Source organism: Aspergillus terreus, genomic scaffold (assembly GCF_000149615.1).
Source record: "Aspergillus terreus NIH2624 scaffold_8 genomic scaffold, whole genome shotgun sequence".
NCBI lineage: Eukaryota > Fungi > Ascomycota > Eurotiomycetes > Eurotiales > Aspergillaceae > Aspergillus > Aspergillus terreus.
The window spans coordinates 303,478-317,580 of record NT_165931.1 but is presented as its reverse complement, the minus strand read 5'-3'; the positions used below and the strand labels follow the sequence as shown (position 1 = coordinate 317,580).

General features: G+C 56.5%; 7 protein-coding genes and 1 non-coding gene across 8 annotated transcripts; 3 read left to right on the top strand and 5 right to left on the bottom strand.

The window, feature by feature from the left end:
• Positions 1 to 292: 292 nt before the first annotated feature.
• ATEG_05751 (DEAD/DEAH box helicase) lies at positions 293 to 1,954 on the top strand (the record flags this gene model as incomplete). The annotated part of the gene is made up of 1 exon (XM_001214929.1): positions 293 to 1,954. One exon carries the CDS (start codon positions 293 to 295, stop codon positions 1,952 to 1,954), a length of 1,662 nt encoding a protein of 553 aa, XP_001214929.1.
• A 327-nt stretch (positions 1,955 to 2,281) lies between these two features.
• Positions 2,282 to 2,363, bottom strand: ATEG_10528. Its single transcript has one exon. It is a non-coding gene; the product is annotated as a tRNA-Ala (tRNA).
• A 252-nt stretch (positions 2,364 to 2,615) lies between these two features.
• On the top strand, positions 2,616 to 5,147 carry ATEG_05750 (snoRNA-binding rRNA-processing protein UTP15; the record flags this gene model as incomplete). The annotated part of the gene is made up of 2 exons (XM_001214928.1): positions 2,616 to 4,169; positions 4,416 to 5,147. The coding sequence occupies 2 exons, from the start codon at positions 2,616 to 2,618 to the stop codon at positions 5,145 to 5,147; spliced, it is 2,286 nt and encodes a 761-aa protein (XP_001214928.1).
• A 990-nt stretch (positions 5,148 to 6,137) lies between these two features.
• ATEG_05749 (S1 family peptidase) lies at positions 6,138 to 6,872 on the bottom strand (the record flags this gene model as incomplete). Its single annotated transcript, XM_001214927.1, has 1 exon — positions 6,138 to 6,872. The coding sequence occupies one exon, from the start codon at positions 6,870 to 6,872 to the stop codon at positions 6,138 to 6,140; it is 735 nt and encodes a 244-aa protein (XP_001214927.1).
• Positions 6,873 to 7,211: 339 nt separating this feature from the next.
• ATEG_05748 (uncharacterized protein) lies at positions 7,212 to 9,497 on the bottom strand (the record flags this gene model as incomplete). The annotated part of the gene is made up of 1 exon (XM_001214926.1): positions 7,212 to 9,497. One exon carries the CDS (start codon positions 9,495 to 9,497, stop codon positions 7,212 to 7,214), a length of 2,286 nt encoding a protein of 761 aa, XP_001214926.1.
• An 883-nt stretch (positions 9,498 to 10,380) lies between these two features.
• On the bottom strand, positions 10,381 to 11,403 carry ATEG_05747 (uncharacterized protein; the record flags this gene model as incomplete). Its single annotated transcript, XM_001214925.1, has 2 exons — positions 10,381 to 10,957; positions 11,012 to 11,403. 2 exons carry the CDS (start codon positions 11,401 to 11,403, stop codon positions 10,381 to 10,383), a joined length of 969 nt encoding a protein of 322 aa, XP_001214925.1.
• A 552-nt stretch (positions 11,404 to 11,955) lies between these two features.
• On the bottom strand, positions 11,956 to 13,266 carry ATEG_05746 (putative sulfate/molybdate transporter; the record flags this gene model as incomplete). The annotated part of the gene is made up of 1 exon (XM_001214924.1): positions 11,956 to 13,266. The coding sequence occupies one exon, from the start codon at positions 13,264 to 13,266 to the stop codon at positions 11,956 to 11,958; it is 1,311 nt and encodes a 436-aa protein (XP_001214924.1).
• Positions 13,267 to 13,638: 372 nt separating this feature from the next.
• Positions 13,639 to 14,097, top strand: ATEG_05745 (RidA family protein; the record flags this gene model as incomplete). The annotated part of the gene is made up of 1 exon (XM_001214923.1): positions 13,639 to 14,097. The coding sequence occupies one exon, from the start codon at positions 13,639 to 13,641 to the stop codon at positions 14,095 to 14,097; it is 459 nt and encodes a 152-aa protein (XP_001214923.1).
• Positions 14,098 to 14,103: the final 6 nt, after the last annotated feature.

Sequence of the window (14,103 nt, the reverse complement as noted above, 5' to 3'; positions counted from 1 at the left end):
AGCGACGGCCTCTACTCGTATCGTCTGGGGCGTTGTCTTGGCTCACCCTGCCCACGATCCTGCATATACTGCATCAAATATGACAAAACTATGACATTGGGAGCTCCTTCTTCATGCTGAAGGCGTTTGTATAGTTGAAGGCGGTTGTAGTTTCCATATTACCCGATGCGGTTAGACACCATGCTGACCAACCGGCGGTTGCCATGAAGATTTCTGCTGCTGTCAACAACCGAGTAACACACACAACTGACCGACTTTCTGGAATTTTTAGCCAGAAATTCGTCAGATCGAAATGGACGGTCCCGGGATCAGCGATGGCGCGCAGGCGTACGCGTCCATGGCTGGAAAGCTGGACGCGAGACTGCTCCAAGCCGTCGACAAAATGGGCTTTGCCGATATGACGCCGGTCCAGCATCGCGTGTTGACCGAACTTCCCGACTGGCGCAGTGACTGTCTGGTCCAGGCGAAAACGGGGACGGGGAAAACGCTCGCCTTTCTGCTTCCTGCATTGCACTGTCTCCTGAAGGGAAATTCCGCGCCGCCAAGAGGTCAGGTCGCCATCTTGATCATCACCCCTACGCGAGAGCTGGCCCAGCAAATCGCCAAGTCCTGCGATCAACTCACGTCGCAACTCCCGAAACCGCTTGAATGCCACATTGCCGTGGGTGGAACAGCTCGCGCGTCCGCGCATGCCCGCTTCATGAAGGGGGCGCCTTCTGTCCTGGTGGCAACTCCGGGACGGCTGAAAGATTACCTCTCCGACGAATCCACGGCAGAGAAGCTGTCGAACATCCAGACCCTCATCTTGGATGAAGCAGATACCATGCTTGACAGCGGCTTTATCGCTGACGTGAAGCGGATCCTCCAACTCATCCCACCCAAGAGCGCTGGCTGGCAAGGTATGTGCTTCTCGGCCACTGTTTCGCCCAAAGTCAAGGATGTGATCAGTGTTGTGCTTAAGTCCGGATACACTAGCATTTCGACCATCGAGAAGAATGAAGCGCCCACACATGAGAGAGTACCCCAGTACCACGTGCTCATCCCGTCGGTGGCCCAGACGTTCACCACCCTGACCTCCCTTCTCAATCTCGAAATGAAGGCATGCTCTAAGATCATTGTGTTTGGCATCACGGCCAACATGGTTGCCCTCTTTGCGGGCGTCTTTTCCCAAGGCTTGACCCCGCTGCGGGTGTTTGAAATTCACTCCCGGCTCAGCCAGAGCGCTCGCACGAAGACCACGAATCAATTCAAGGAAGCGGCGGCCGGCATCCTGTTCGCTTCGGATGTTATTGGCCGTGGCATGGACTTCCCCAACGTCGATCTGGTCATCCAGGTCGGCCTGCCCTCAAACGCTGAGCAGTACGTCCACCGTGTCGGTCGGACAGCCCGTGCCGGAAATGACGGGCGCGCCATTATCCTCCTCACCCAGGCCGAGTCTTTCTTCCTGAAGAACAACCGCCACTTGCCCATCCAGCCTCACCCGCAAACCAACATGATCAATGAGGGTGCGTCGTCGTGCGCGGATGCCGTCACGCAGGCTATGTACAATATTGATGAAGTGACCAAGCAACGCGCCTACTCGTCTTTCATCGGTTTCTTTGCCGGTTCGGGTCTCATGAAGCAGCTTCGTCTCGATAAGCCGGGTCTGGTTCAACTCGCCAACGAGCTGGCTATCGAGGGCATGGCGTGTCCCGAGCCTCCGCCCATGGACAAGAAGGTCGTGGGCAAGATGGGGTTGAAGGGCGTGCCGGGATTCAACTATGGGAACGGGAGTGATTCTGTTCAACCCCACAGGCGATTCCAGGGCAAGCCTCGCGATGCGCTAAGCCCTGGAGCTACTCGAGGCGCACAAAACGGGGTCGAGAAGAACCGTGGAGGTCAGGGAGGTCGTGGAGGCCGCGGTCGGGGACGTGGTGGGCGTGGACGAGGTGGGAGGCAAGCACAACGCCCCTGAAGTGTACAATACTGCAATATAGATTTTAGCTCTAAGATACAATCATTAATGTTAGAGCATTAATGCTATATTCAGATTGGCATTAGGTACCAGTTGTTGACATGCGCATAGACAGTATTTAGGGAGCGTTTGAAGTAGTCGATGTAGGATATATATTTCTGTTCATGCCATATATGAAAGACACACCAACCAGACGCAAAGTATGTATGACGAAGAACCGTTGAATCCCTCACATCCGGACCTTTCTAAACTGATACCAAGAATTGTTGTTTTTCTTTTAAAAAAAGAAAAGGCAGAAGCAGCACAACATAACAGGTGCAAAAAGACTGGAGTTGCGGGGAATCGAACCCCGGACCTTTCGCATGCGATTGCATGCTAAGCGAACGTTATACCACTAAACCACAACCCCATTCGATGAAAGACGCTGTCTTATTACGCTATAAGAGGGGCACTAATCCCATATCCGCCGGCCTAACTTACCCCATTGAGCCTGCCGACGGACTCTGATCATTCCCGATCAAGAAAAAAAACTTGCCCATTCCATCATCTCGCTGGACGCAACATCTGGCATTGATCGTGCCTATTCTTATTCCCGACACTCCTCTCTCTCGATAACTCGTCCCAGCGAAGTTCTACCCACGACAAAAACCTCTGCAGCAGCATGGCTGCCCCCGTCCTTCCGCTGCAGCAGGTCAAGCTGCCTGCGCTGCCGTCGACTCGTTTAACCCCCGAACAGCAATACTGGAAGACGTTTAAGAACCCCCTCCTGATCCCATCACCGGCCAATGGACCCGTCAATCTCATTACGCAGCCGTCCGCGCCCTCCTCCGCTTCCGCCTTCCCCTCTCTTACACAACCCCCGGATGTCTTCACCGTGACGACGGGCGCCCGCGTCCAGATCTACTCGATCCGCACGCGCAAGCTCCTCCGCACCATCACGCGGTTCGACGATACGGTGCGCGGCACGGACGTGCGCCCGGACGGCCGCGTCCTCGTGGCCGGTGACGACACCGGCGCCGTGCAGGTGTTTGACGTGGCGTCGCGCGCCATCCTCAAGACGTGGAAGGACCATAAGCAGCCGGTGTGGGTGACCAAGTTCTCGCCGAGCGACCCGACGTGCGTGATGAGCGCCAGCGACGACCGCACCGTGCGGCTGTGGGACTTGCCCAGCCAGAACAGCGTCAAGACGTTTGTCGGGCATACAGACTACGTGCGCAGCGGGGCGTTCATGCCCGGCTCGCTGGCGTCGTCGAACCTGCTCGCCTCGGGCAGCTACGACCGCACCGTGCGTCTGTGGGATCCGCGCGTGGAGGGCCGCGCGGCCATGACGTTCAAGATGGCGGCGCCCATCGAGAGCGTGCTGCCGATGCCGACGGGCACGACGGTGCTCGCCTCGGCGGATAATAGGATCGCGGTGCTGGATATCGTCGCCGGCAAGCCGCTGCATATGATTCAGAGCCACCAGAAGACGGTCACGGCGCTGTCGCTGGCGTCGAACGGCGAGCGCCTGCTGAGTGGTGCGTTGGACGGCCACATGAAGGTGTTTGAGACGACGGGGTGGAACATGGTGTCTGGGTCGAAGTACCCGTCGCCGATTCTGTCGCTGCGCGCGATCACATCGGGTGCGGCGCAGGAGGACAAGCACATCGCGGTGGGTATGCAGTCGGGACTGCTGTCGATCAAGACGCGGCTGTCGGGCCAGCAGAAGATCAAGGAGCGCGAGCGGCGGAAGGAGATGCAGGCGCTGCTGGAGGGCAAGCTGGAGGAGCACGACCGCAAGATGGCGAAGAAGAAGAAGCTGCGCGGGTCGGGCTGGGAGAAGCGGCTGCGCGGGCGGGACTTCATCGGCGAAGGCGTGGAGATCACGATCGACGGCCAGGAGGGGCGGAAGCGCAAGAAGGAGCAGAGCTGGGAGGTCGACCTCCGCAAGGCCAAGTACTCGGCGGCGCTGGACCAGGTGCTGTCGTCGCGGGACAAGACGGCGCAGCTGACGCTGCTGACGGCACTGCGGCACCGCTCGGCGCTGCGGGCGTCGCTGCAGAACCGCGACGAGGTGACGCTGCAGCCGGTGCTGCGGTGGGTACACAAGAACATCACGGAGCCGCGGCTGGTCAAGCTGTGCGTGGAGGTGGCGATGAACGTGCTGGATATCTACTCGGCGAACCTGGGCCAGTCGGCGCAGATTGACAAGATGGTGGAACGGCTGCACCGGCGGGTGCGCGACGAGGTGGAGATGGCGCACCAGGCGTACCAGACGAAGGGCATGCTGGAGATGCTGAAGGCATAGCCCACGTACGCGGATGGATGACGGGAAAAGCAATGTTTAGACTTGTTGCATATTGGATACCTGGATGGAGTTTGGGATCGGATGTACATAGCGCATACATTGATTGATGAGATTGTATACTCGGACGTGTATCGTAGAGACGAACAGTAGAGACAAACAACGCTACTGGTATAGCTTCGAGAACCCCTCGCCGTTCTCCGGCGGCTGCAACCAATTCCGCCGGTCATATTCCCAGCCCTCAGCGCCTTCAATGACATGAAAGGTATACGCATACCGGCTGCGCGGGCTGGTATTCTTCTCACTCTTGTGCAGCACATTGCCATGGATCAAGACGAGCGACCCAGCCTTGACCTCAAGCACATCCACATCCTCCTCCTTTGGCGCCAGACTCGCATCCTCCTCCTCCTGCATGCCCTTCGGCAGTCCCGGCCCCTCATTCACCACAAACTCCGTCCCAACCGCCTGTCCCTCCTCATTCACCCTCCTCACAAACCGCCTCTTCACCGCACCCCCAGCCCGCCCGCGATGCGAACCCGGAAACATCCCCAGCGTCGCATTCCCCGGCCCCGCATCCTGCAGCGCAATCCACCACCCCACCGCGGACGGCGGATCCGTATACAGAAATTCCGAGTCGCGGTGCGGCGGCACCGCGCCCCCGATCCCGGGCTGCTTGCAGATCACCATGCTCTGCAGCACGCGCGGGTCGACGAACCCCAGCGACCGAGCGATGTCCGCGTTGCGCGCCGACAGCGTGACCCCGCGGAACGGCGGCGACAGCGTGTGCAGCGAGTGGCCGATCTTGTTGATGGCCTGCTGCTTGGGTTTCTGGAGCGCGGCGCGGCCGGTGCGTGCGTCCGGCGCGCCAAACGCGTCCGGCTCGAAGAAGAAGCGCACCTTGTCGCCTGAGGTTAGGAAGTAGTCGTCGCCGACGTGGGGTTTGTTGGATTCTGGGGTGTCGCCGGTTGTGAACTGTGTGAGGGGGTGTGAGGCTAGGTCGAAGGATTCGAGGAGGGAGTCGGTTTCGTGCACGAGCGAGGCGGTTTCGCTGGGGGTGAGGTAGTCGGGGATGACGAGGTAGCCGTTTTCGCGGAAGAAGGTGAGCTGTGCTGGGGTGAGGCCTGACATGGTGGTGGTGATGGTGGTGTTGAGGGTGGAGGTTGTGAGGATGTGAGGATGTAGAGAAGGCGGGGAAGAAATAGATTTCCTTATCAGGCGGAGAAAGCCGATATCAACGGGCACGCCAGCATCATATCATGTTGGATCGATAAGGCACATACTCTATACTATTGTAGAGTGATTGTTCTAGAGCTTCGATTCCAGCACTTCCAGCCAGTGACATTGGACAATATCGAGATGATACGAATACTGACGCCAACAGACTCGGAATGACATCACCGTCGCCACCGTCCGACACTATATAACTCCCGTGCCTGTATACATTGTTCCCTTCGCAACCCATCGCAATACCATACACACTCAGTCAAAATGTCCAACTACGGCAAATCCAGCTCCTCCTCCTCCTACTACTACAGCTCCTCGTCGAGCTCCTCCGACGGTGACAACACCAGCGGCCATCGCTACGCGGCCAGCTCCCAGACCAACCCCGACGGCTCGGCCTATTTCCGCGAGGCCCATCAGGATCTGGGGGAGCCTCCCGTCGTTGAAGAGCATTACTATGACCCGACCGGCCAGGGAGAGGCTGCCCGAGTCGTCTGCGGGAGGCGTGCGGCGTATCCTGGACCTGGATGATGAATCCGCGAGAGATAACTACGGGTCTGGGATGGCATTTCGGGAGGATGTCTAGCTGAATGATTGTGGTTTAATGGTGAAATTGTGGAATACAAGCAAAAGCTGATGTATACAATCATGGAATGATTCCAGATTAAAAGTACACCCTTACTTCGTAAACCCTAAGACCCAGTCTCGAACAGCAGCAACATCGACATCAACCCCCGGATGATCTGAATGCGCACACTGATCCAGACTCGTAACCAGCCCAACCAACCTCCCCTCCGCCGACACAATCGGGCCTCCCATGTCCCCCGTACACGGTCCAGCTCCAGCATCCGGCACATCGCACATCATCGTCTGCGTGATCTCCCTTAGATCTTTCCAGTCGCGCCGACACGACTTCCCGGACAGAGCGAACGTGTTGAGCTGCTGCAAGTGACTCGCCGGACGGTGCACGAACCGATCCGTCGATCCCCAGCCGTACATGGTGAGCTTGGTGCCGTCGCGCGGACTGCTCGCTGCCACACTGACGGGCTGGATATTTGAGACTGCGTTGGAGAGCTGGATGACGGCGACGTTTGCGTTGAGCGTGTCGGCGCTGTATTGCGGGTGTGTTGTGATCTTGGTCGTGTCGGTGACGGTGCCTCCGCTCGTGCGGGACAGGCTGCCCACCCGGACAGAGAGGGATGAGGGGGAGTGGTTTGCGACGCACTCGGCGGTGGTGAGGATGGCCTTTGGGCTGATGAGAACGCCGCCGCAGAGGGTGGTGTCTGGGGCGTCTTTTGCCGTGAGAGCGGCGATGTATGGAGCTGAGTTTGCTGGGGCATTCTGGCCGTAGATGATGCCGTGGATTGGTTGGGCGAGGAGGAGGAAGAGCAGAGAGGGGGAAAGTCGTGCCATGTTGATGGTGTAGATTGTGTATGTTTATGGAGGAGGAGGAGGTGCGAGGTTTAATAGTCGGCTGTGGTAGCAAACTGGATCAAGGCGAGACGTAAACAAAACAATTCCTTACGTCCTGCAGCTACGGACTAGACGTTGGCCGTTGCGAAGACTGCTAGATGGGTATTAAGACATGCATGCGAGGAGCGTATACTGCAGCTGCAAGGAGGCCTAACAGGTCACATCGGCATCCGAAGCTGTACTAGAACTCTTCAATAAAAGAATGATATTGAGAAATGTACATTCGCGATGGTCTAGCCCAAAGTGTACGGGGTAGCCATATCTATCAGCTAGTATACTTCATAAATCCGCCTTCGAAGAGTCACTCTGCTGTACATCTACCGGCCGTGACCCAGCCAGATCCTTCAGCCCAACTCCATCGAAATATGTAGACCCAGGAGACTGTCTCTCAGTCCTCCTCCTGTATCCCACTGACGGCAACTCCCCGGGCAAAAACACAGAAGGGTGTGTCATCGACCGGATGGACGGCCGAACGAGAGAAGATCCCTCAGCTCGAAAGGGGCTGTCGTCGCTCCTCGTTCTGTTCCGGATAATGTAGCCATTGAGTGCGTCTGAATGGCTGTAGGGGCTTTCAACTGGCCTACTCTTCGGTACGAATCGAGTCAGTAAGGGCGTCTCCATCGTCCGTACAGCGGTCTGTTTCGCCCAGTCTCGGATCTCGTTCCATCTGCTGGGATGCTGACGCTCCTCTCTCAGACGGCTCGGATTGACAATCCCCCATTCTGCATCGCTGGGAAGATCGTCGGAAGCCTGCGAGTGGCTTTCATTCTGACTGCGAGATGGTGTGGGTAGCGACTGATCGGATTCGATATCGACAGAGAACGTGTTTGAGCTGGCATCGCCTTGTGTGGCTCCCAAGCGTGACAGATCGTCTAGGATGCTCTTGTTCATGCGCTTGAGCCGGTCGAAAGCCTCGGAGATGGCAGTCGACACACTCCCTTTTCTTGGGAAGTGCTTCGCTAGGCTCTGTACATGGAGGAGGTAGTCGCCGCAATCTTTCGTGTACCTTGCGATGCCACTTTCAGTACTAGCTTCCCCAGCTGTCGAAAGGGCTGCTCGCATTCCCTCGTACGAGGCAGACAGGATTTCAAAGGCAGCGAGGAGCCATGCATGGTACTGATCTTCACGGCTGTCATACTCTGTGGCCCGTAGCCTATCGCGACAGACGAACCGAGCGACTCCGTGCATCTTGATGGCGGAGAGTGTGCCTTCGTCTGATAACTCAGTGTGGCTCGATTCTCCAGATCCAGAGGATTCAGGAGTGTCACCTGAAGCGTCTTGAACCAGTCCGTACCGTATCATAGTCTTGAAAGACCCATGCAAATCCTCGCCGTCACATATGCGTATGTCGTACTTTTCCACAGCCCTCGCTCCAACACGCAGAAAGTCGACCTTCATCGGGGCATCAAAAAAACACAAAATATTGACCAAGTTCAACACCCCAAACTGCCTTTCCGAGTAGAGCTTATCCAACGTTTTAAAAAAGGGGCCCGTCAACATCGAATCCGCCAACCGAGTGTCGATCCTGAACCGCTCGATCGGTTTCGCCGTCCGGCTGAGATAGTTGCAGACCGCATGGATCGCCAGAGGAAGCCCTTCATAGCGCATGGCGATGAGCGTGGCCTTGCGCACCTGCATCTCAAGCGGCTTTCTGATCCCGAGCTTGGTGAATAGCAGCCGACACGCCTCTTCGACTGGCAGAGGCGACACGCGGAGAATCTCTGGACAATGCAGCTGCCGCATACTCGCGAGGGAATCATCCACCGAGGTGTAGAGGATACTCCCGTCTCGATTGGCTGGAAGGACACCGCTGAGGTAGTCGATGGCCCTGTCGTTGTCTGGCGGATCGAGCCCGTCGAAAACGAGCAGCCATCCAGTCCGCGCGCACAAGTGGTCGTGCACTGTCTGTGATGGCAGGTTCTCCTCTTTCGGCACGGTATGATTAGAACCTGTGTTGGCGAGGGCCAGGGCAACCTTGTCTAACCCGCTGGTTAGGGATTGCAGCGAGCCAGCGTTGACCCAGAAGATACCCCCCGGGTAGGAGGCACGGTGCGTCCAGATATACTGTCTGGCGAGGTATGTCTTGCCTGAGCCGGGAGGACCGCAGATGAGCACTGATCTGGGGCGGATCCCATCGGAAGGTGAGGTTAGAGTGGAGTGGAGGCGGTCGAAGTCTGCTCGCTTGCCATAGAAGGTGGCGTTTGGATGGAGGTCTGTGGGCACGACGAACAGGGGCTCGCCTGGAGTGCTTGAGCGTGTGGTGAGGGTGTCTGCGAGGGAGGCTTCGGTGAGACGCATGGCGATGGTATGTGTGGAGAGGAGATGTATGAGTTTCTTACCTGCGGGCTTTTGTAAATCGTCTTTCCCTGCTCTGGAGGATAATTCACCGAGTATGCTGACAATAGCCGAGTGTTCTGCCTCGTCTTTATTGAATTTGGATAGGCCAGGGTCTGATGCTTTATTGTGTTTAGTACGAGTGAAAGGTGTTGCTGGAGACTTTTCCAGGACAGTGATGGCACCATGTGTTGGTAGCGTTTCCTCAAGAGATATCTTGAAGTCTCCCATCACTTCGAATGATCCGGATATGTTTTGTAGCGTCTGGATAGATGGTCCAGCGTCTTGCGTGTCTTTCCCAAGGACTGCGTGGGAGATATTCTGTACTATCGATCCCCAGCCTTTTGACCCGGTGGTGTTGTATGGCTTTCCCAAAAGTACTATCCCATATGTCGAGGAGTATATATTATCTGTATATCCAGGTTGATCCTGTAGATTGCGACAGTGCAGTAAAAGTGTATTCACCAGGAGGCTGCCTAATGAATGGCCGACGAAGATAATGGGCCGTCCAGGACAATCTGTGATCTGCGGAGGTTAGCTGCAGTAATATGTATCTATGAAGAGATTCACGTAAATGTGCTTCACACACCTTTCTATTTCCTGCAAGAGCCGATGCCAGATGTTCGGCTTGCGTGTGAAGTGTGTCTGTGAATGTATCGTGGCTTGCGCTATACCCGTATGATAAAACCCTCACAGGAGTCAGAATTTCTGGTACAAGACCAGACGACCGGAAAGACCCGGAGCTCCATGTATCGACTTCATAAACAAAGACAATGTCAACTTTGGGCTGTTCAGCCGAGCAGTAGACTTGCGTTAGGGACATGTCTAAGATAATGCCCTAACAGTCGTAGGTATATACAAAAAGTAGAATAGAGATGCCATCTAGACTGATCTGGACACTCTCTGGTTATAACCATACGTCTATGACAGGCGTCAGCAGGCAGACAACCAACCCAACAACAAGATTCAGCTGATTCACGCGCTCAGACAGCAACTGTTATCGTCCAAAGTAGCGCATTTACCGGTGTTCATATGCTGTGGCCCCGCACCTCGTGTCATAGAGAGAGCCGCGTCAGGCGGATGCACCGCCACTGCCAACACAACAGTCTATACATCACGGCGTTGATTCATATCGAATAGATATCATGAACCATCTCTGGAGCGCTTGCAGCCTCTCTTCTTCGGTCTCATATCTCTCGATGACTCTTGTCTTCCCTCCCGTATTCAGTTTAAGCGCCTTGTCCACCAGCATCAATTTTCCGACCACATGAACGCCGTCTTTATCCCCCGATGACCCCGACAGGCCGTGTAGGTACTGCGCCACTTCACCCTTCTCGCCGTTCCTAATGAATTTGACCGCAAGCACTTGGCCACGATCCAGCATTTCCCAGCTCGTAAACCGATTGATGACCTCGAAGTCTTGGTGGAACCATTCCACCTCCGTGAAGCAATAGCAGGAGTTCCATTCCCTCTCGGGGCCGTTCCGGTACTGGTAGAGCCAATACTCAGGCTCTCTTCGAGTCTGCCCAGGAAGATTGCCCTTTACCAGCCGCACATCCTGGGCGCCTAGATTTTGGGAGATAGATCCAGAAACCAGGCGCAGAGGCGAAGTGGGACCGTCGCCGCCAAAGGCAGCGTCCACCAGGAACGAGCTGCCTGACGGGAGCTCTACGATATTCACGCCGTGCACCCTGATCGATTGTCAATTTCCGAGTAATGAGTAGCGACGAACAGAAGCTCCTTACCACCCCATGAAGTCGCCCACAGGGACGCCGTCGACTCGTTTCCGATTCCTCACCCCGGTCATATACACGGAGAAACCGAGACCCTTGAGAATATGGTGAAGAAAGATGTTCACTTCGAAACAGTAGCCACCACGCCGTGTTGGGCTGGCTCCATCCGGCCCCATCATTTTGTTGTAGACAACATCCGGCCGGATAATCACCGGGTTGGTGCTGGAGTAATAGAGGGTCAAGTTTTCATACGGGAAGAGTGTGATGTGGCCGCGGAAGAGATCTTTGAGCGCATCCTCCCGTTTTGGAAATGTTGCGGGCTGCTGGATGTACTCCGCATAGCACGATGGCAGCGAGAGGTACTCCAGGTACCGGGTTAGTTGTGTAGTGGTGTAGTCTGACATTGGGATGTTGTATTCAGTTCGGAGTAGGGATGTACTCTGTAGAGGTAGTTATAGTTGGAGCAACGATGACTCATAGTTTGTAGTGCTGGGTACATACAATTAAGAGCTTCAACACATGGTGGACGTCGTGTATCTGGGGACAACAGTGAAGAGACAATGGTTGATTTAAGAGAAACAGATCCAGCACTCGCACTTGCAGGCATAGAGTGCTATTAATCTTATACCTCTCGTATCATGCACGTCTGGCAACGTGACACGGCCATCAACATCTGAATGTAGAGGAATGAAGGTCCTAAGAGAGGGCACCAAAGAGACCCTCTTCAAGACGCCCTCCAATTATATGACATCGTAACGATCTCCTCGTCCTGCCTGTTGTTGGAGATAGGCAGCTAGTATCTGCAGAGCCTAGTACTGGGGAAGTTTCTGATTCTCAACACTTTATCAACAAAAGGTCGCGAGATATAGACATCCTTGAAGGTATATTGAAGTTATCTACAAGTCAGTGTAAGTGAATATATGTCCAAAGGCTGACCACAAGGCAGTCGACAGCCCCTAAGCCAACCGCACTCTCCCCTCTTCCCATCGCGCACGCACTTTACCAACAAGAGTCGGCAGTTCATATGTCCAGTGGCACAGCATGCCCGCCACGAACCCAATGGCATCATTCTTAAACCCAACCAGCAAACCGACCGTGACCATCATCACCATCCATCTGCGTTTCCGATCCTCCTCACTCAGCATAGGTCCGACATGTTCGTTCGGATCGCCCGTGAGACCGTTATGAAGCTTGACCAGATCCCGCGCAGCGGTCGTATTCAAGCTCTCTCCCACACTCAACAACTCCAGTCCAGCCGCGATAACCATGACGCCCAGCAACGCGCCAGGAAACCGCTTCAACAGCCCCACCAGGCTCTCCCCAAAGAACACCCCGATCACAAGCTTGAGCACCCCCAGAAACACGACACTAGCTCCAGACCGCGCGCCGAAGCGGTACTGCGCCGCCAACCCGCCGGACCCATGGCACACGGGCATGGCGCCGAACCAGCAGCCGACGAGGTTCATGCCGGCCACGCTGAGCCCGATGGAGGTGATGGAGGGCGTGCGCACGTCCGGAAGCAGATCCGCCGCCAGATGCACGACCGCGACGATGGAGTTGAGCGTCGTCAGCGGGATCTGGCCGATGCCGGCGTCTAGCGCCCCCACCGCCCATTCGTGGGGGGTCGGCACCACGACCCGTGGCCGCCAGAGCTGCAGCGAGGGGAGGTCGGCGGCGAGCGCGCTGCGGATGATAGCGAATGCAAGCCCGAGGATGAACACCACCAGCGCGTAGGGGATCCCGCGGTAGACGTTCGTGACGACGAGGAAGAGGAACGCGGCGATGGCCCAGAGCCGGTTATCGGCCCAGGAGGGGTGCACCCACCCCAGCGACGAGAGCATGCTCCCACAGGACGCGATGATGAGGGACAGCCCGGCGCCGACCTGGATGCCCTTGATGACGGGGACAGGGATGACATGGGCGAACCAGCGGAGGATGCCGGTCACGCTGAAGAGGAGGATGCAGGCGGCGACGAAGATGCCGGCCGCGACGATGGCGCCGTTGGTGAAGGAGCGGGCGATGGCAACGGCGGCGATGGCTTTCATGGGCTGCACGGGCAGCGGGATGCCGAAGAACAGGCCGGTCAGGATGTTGAAGATGCCGGAGAAGATGAGGGTGCTGGAGAGTGAGACGGTGTCGTTGACGGCGAGGGCGATGGCGATAGGGAGAAAGGTGCCCAGATCGCCAAGTGAGCCGGAGATTTCGGCGACATAGTGGCGACGGAAGGTGTTGAGGTTGTGGGCTGTGTGGTGCCTAAGGGAGCGCATGATGGTGCGGTGGTGGTGAAGTTGAAGTTGAAAATACGAGATGGTGATAGTGTTGCGTCATTCCTACACTATACAAAGAAACCCCGCCCGGCCATGTGACGACGGAGCCCTAATCGATCTTGAGTCCATACTGCGCAGAAGCAGTTCACCTTCGTACGGAGTAGGATATCCCAATAATGCACAAGAATGGAAGCCTTGATACCAGTAGTACTCCCTTCTCCAAGGAACGGACATCCGGATGGCATCCGCCGGATAGTCCCCGGGTATGTATCCGGCGGATCCACGATATAAAGACGGTCGAATTCCGCCATCAGCATTCATTCTAACCATCTCCTCCTTCAAGTCCAGATCACTCTGCTCAATCCACACATCATGTCCAACGGATCTACAGCATTCTTCCTCCCGCCTGAAAAGGCCCAAGGCCTCGCCAACTACCCCCATGCCCGCATCACCCCCACCAACCCCTCGTCGCGCACCATCCACGTCTCGGGCACCTCGTCGCGACGGGGCGACGGCACCTGGGACGGCGTGATCGAGCACCCAGATGGCACCTGGACGCTGGACATCCGCGAGCAGACGGCTGCGGTGCTGCGCAACATCGACACGGTCATCCGCGGCGCGACGGACGGCAAGGGCAGCATCCAGAACGTGGTCGAGGCGACCGTCTTCCTCACCGACCTGGCCGGCTGCTACAAGGGCATGAACGACGAATGGAACAAGGTGTGGCCGGATCGGGGCGATGCGCCGGCGAGAACGACCATCGGGGTCAAGGAGCTGCCGAACCCGCGGTTACTGGTGGAGATCAAGTGCACTGCGATTTGTGAGTGGTGATGCGAT